Here is a 3,198-nt window from a genome sequence, read left to right as displayed (position 1 = left end):
TCAGTGGTAGAGCGCTTGCCTTGCATGCATGAGGCCCTGGGTTCGATTCCTCAGCACCACATAAGCAAAAAGAAAAATGCCGGAAGTGGTGCTGTGGCTCAAGTGGTAGAGCGCTAGGCTAGCCTTGAGCTGAAGAGCTGAGGGACAGCACCCAGGCCCAGAGTTCAGGCCCCATGACCGGACCCCCCCCAAAAAATAATAAAGAGAGGATTAAGGTACAAATATGAGTAAAAGTCTAGGTAAGGTCTGAAAAAGAAATCACTTGATGGAGTAGGAAATATGTGATTATAACAATGAGAAAGTCACACTCATCTTGTTAAGAGTAACATTAAGGTCTGGGAATGTGGCTTAGTGGTAGTGCTTGCCTAGCAAGCACAAAGCCGTGGGTTCAATTCCTCAGTACCGCATACCCAGAAAAAGCTGGGAGTGGTGCTGTGGCTCAAGTGGAAGAGTGTTAGCCTTGAGCAAAAGAAGCTCAGGAACAGTGTCCAGGCCCTGAGTTCAAGTCCCAGGACTGGAAAAAAAGAGTAACATTAAGTAAGCTGGGTACTGGTGGCTCACGCCTATAATCCTAGTTACTCAGGAGGCTGAGATCAGAGAAGTACAGTTCAAAGCCAGTCTGGGCAGGAAAGTCTGTGATGCTCTTATCTCTAATTAACCACTAACAAGCCAAGTGGAGATGTGGTGCAAGAGGTAGGAGAGCCAGCCTTGAGTGAAAAAAGATAAGGAACAGTACCCAGGCTCCAAGTTCAAGCCTCAGTAAGGGAACCAATCACACACACACCACCACTACCACATCTCTAAAATGCCACGAATCTAGTCAGCAGTGGCCTTTAAAGGTGACAAGGTATGACAGTGATTAGCTAGGTGCTTCAGTACTGACCCTGAGCACATGCTGGTCTACACAAGCTAAGGATCAAACACCGAGCAAAATGCTAGACTCAAGTGCGGAAAAGACAAAGCAGATGTGCAAGCCAATAAGCTCCGCAGCTGGCTTCTCACAGGCAGGGGCTGGGCTTGGGGAACCCAGTGGGAACACCCAATAAGATGACTATTTCTCCCAAGTGAGCAGTGGTACTTTCCATCTTGGCTTTCCTCTGGAAAACAGTTTCTAAGGGACAATCTCAAGTTTTCTCCCAAGCAATGGCATGCAATTCCAAGCCTTGAAAAGAAAGCATATTACCTGAGCACTACTACAATGGGGCTCTCACTTCCAGTTATTACCATTAAGCCCTTCCAGATCATCAATGCTGAGGAGACAATCATCCCAAAATTCAGGACTTGATAATACAGCTGTAAGGACAAAAGGAAGAGGTTAGCTTCTCAAAGGCAACCCAGAACGGCATCCATTAGTACTAGAGCAGCTCAAGTCTGAGTCTTCAAGAAGCTCTTCTGAACTGGGTGTTTGCCAATACCCCGGTTACATCTGGGTAACAGTGGGCTGTTTCCATAACCTCTCACAGAAGTTCTTTCAGCTTAGATTCACACCCAACAGTAATACATGCATGCTAATTTCCCATACCACTCTCTCAACATTTAACGCCAGCTGCTTAGTTTACAATTGGGGAACTTCCTCTCAGAGAGAAGACTTGGTCAGAGTTCCACAGCTCACCAGTCACAGGGTCAGACTCCAAGGGCGGCCTTCTGCCATAACTTACACAAGCAGCCACAACAGCAGGAAGGCTTCTGGAGCGAGAGAACAAACAAGAGCCCCATAGCTTTGGCCACACTTGCAGAATGTTCGGTAAAAGGACGGCTGCCCGCCAAAGCTAGCAGTTCAAAGACACCGCCAGGACTGCAAAATGGTGTGAAAGTTGGATTGGGGAGAGCCCAACGCACAAAACTGACGCTATGAGCCACCCCCCAAAGCATCATACTACACTTTAAAGTACAAAAAACAGGGGCTGGGAAGCTGGCTCAGTGGTAGAGTGCTTGCCTTGCATGCATGAGGCTCTGGGTTCCATTCCTCAGCACCACATAAGCAGAAAAAGCTGGAAGTGGTGCTGTGGCTCAAATGGTAGAGAACTAGCTTTGAGCTGAAGAGCTGAGGGATAGTGCCCAGACCCAGAGTTCAGGCACCATGACTGGCAAAAAAAAAGTACAAAAAACAAAGATTTCAAAAGTAAGTAAAATAAAGCTCATTTTTGCTATTTTAAAAAATATATGCAAGCCGGGCACCGGTGGCTCATGCCTGTAATCCTAGCTACTCAGAGGCTGAGATCTGAGGATCATGGTTCAAACACCAGCCCAGGCAGAAAAGTCTATGAGATTTTTATCTCCAATAAACCACCAGAAAACCAGAAGTGGCTCTGTAGCTCAAGTGGTAGAGCACTAGCCTTGGGCAAAAAGGAGTTCAGGGATGGCGCCCAGGCTCAGAGTTCAAGTCCCAGGATGGGCCAAGATAACAACAAACCCTAAATGTCACAGAAAAAAAAAAAAAAAAGACGGGAGACTGTTCCACATTAGAAAGAAACACGACTAAATGTAGTATCTGAAGTCTAACTGGATCTTGCTTCAAAACACCAAAAAGAAATTTTGAGCCAGACCTAGCTGTGCAGGCCTGTAAGCCCAGCACCCCAAGAAACTAAGGGAGGCTGGTGCCTGTCATCCTAGCTACTCAGAAAGCTGAGATCAGCCGGCCCCTGCAGGAAAGTCCGTGGGACTCTCATCTCCAATGAACCACCCGAAAACCAGAAGTGGCGCTGTGGTTCAAGTGGTAGAGAACTCGCCTTGAGCGAAAGAGCTCAGGGACAGCGCCACAGCCGAGAAAAGAAGGAAACTGAGGCGGGAAGATTAAGCTTGAGCCCAGCCTGAACTCTGAACTGGAATCGCTCAGAATCTTGTAGGCAGGCCTCAAAGATCACAGAGAAGCTAAGGTTAACTGCAAGTTACAAACCTTGAGCCGTGATCATTCCTAAGAGCAAAACACGCTTTCAAGAGATCGACTGGAGGCAAAGGTGGCCTCGGGCTGATGGAGAAGACACAAGGACTGACGCGTTCCCCAAGCACTCTCAACACCTCTGCTTCGGATGGAGACCTCGGTAGCGGGGCGGGTCGCCGCGGCCAAACAAAGACCCGCGCCTCGGGGCAGCCCAAACGACTCGAGCCCCGACTGCGACGTCCACCGGTGCTCGCAGAGGCCCCAGTCCAGCGGGGGGAGCGGGGGACGCGGCCTCGGGGCCCGGCACGAGGCGCCCG

At 49.2% G+C, this 3,198-nt stretch overlaps 1 protein-coding gene across 1 annotated transcript in view; it reads right to left on the bottom strand.

Annotated features, from left to right (window-relative positions):
* Sec11a (SEC11 homolog A (S. cerevisiae)) overlaps positions 1-3,198 on the bottom strand; it is an 18,513-nt gene that overhangs the window by 14,816 nt on the left and 499 nt on the right. Inside the window, exon 2 of the mRNA XM_013012110.1 lies at positions 1,184-1,293. Coding sequence (XP_012867564.1) covers positions 1,184-1,293 — 110 coding nt within the window. The remainder of the gene's footprint in view (positions 1-1,183; positions 1,294-3,198) is intronic.

The sequence above is a fragment of the Dipodomys ordii genome, unplaced genomic scaffold, assembly GCF_000151885.1.
Source record: "Dipodomys ordii isolate 6190 unplaced genomic scaffold, Dord_2.0 Scaffold15, whole genome shotgun sequence".
Taxonomy (NCBI): Eukaryota; Metazoa; Chordata; class Mammalia; order Rodentia; family Heteromyidae; genus Dipodomys; species Dipodomys ordii.
Note: the sequence above shows the minus strand (reverse complement) of the source record. Positions and strands in the feature narration are given on the sequence as shown.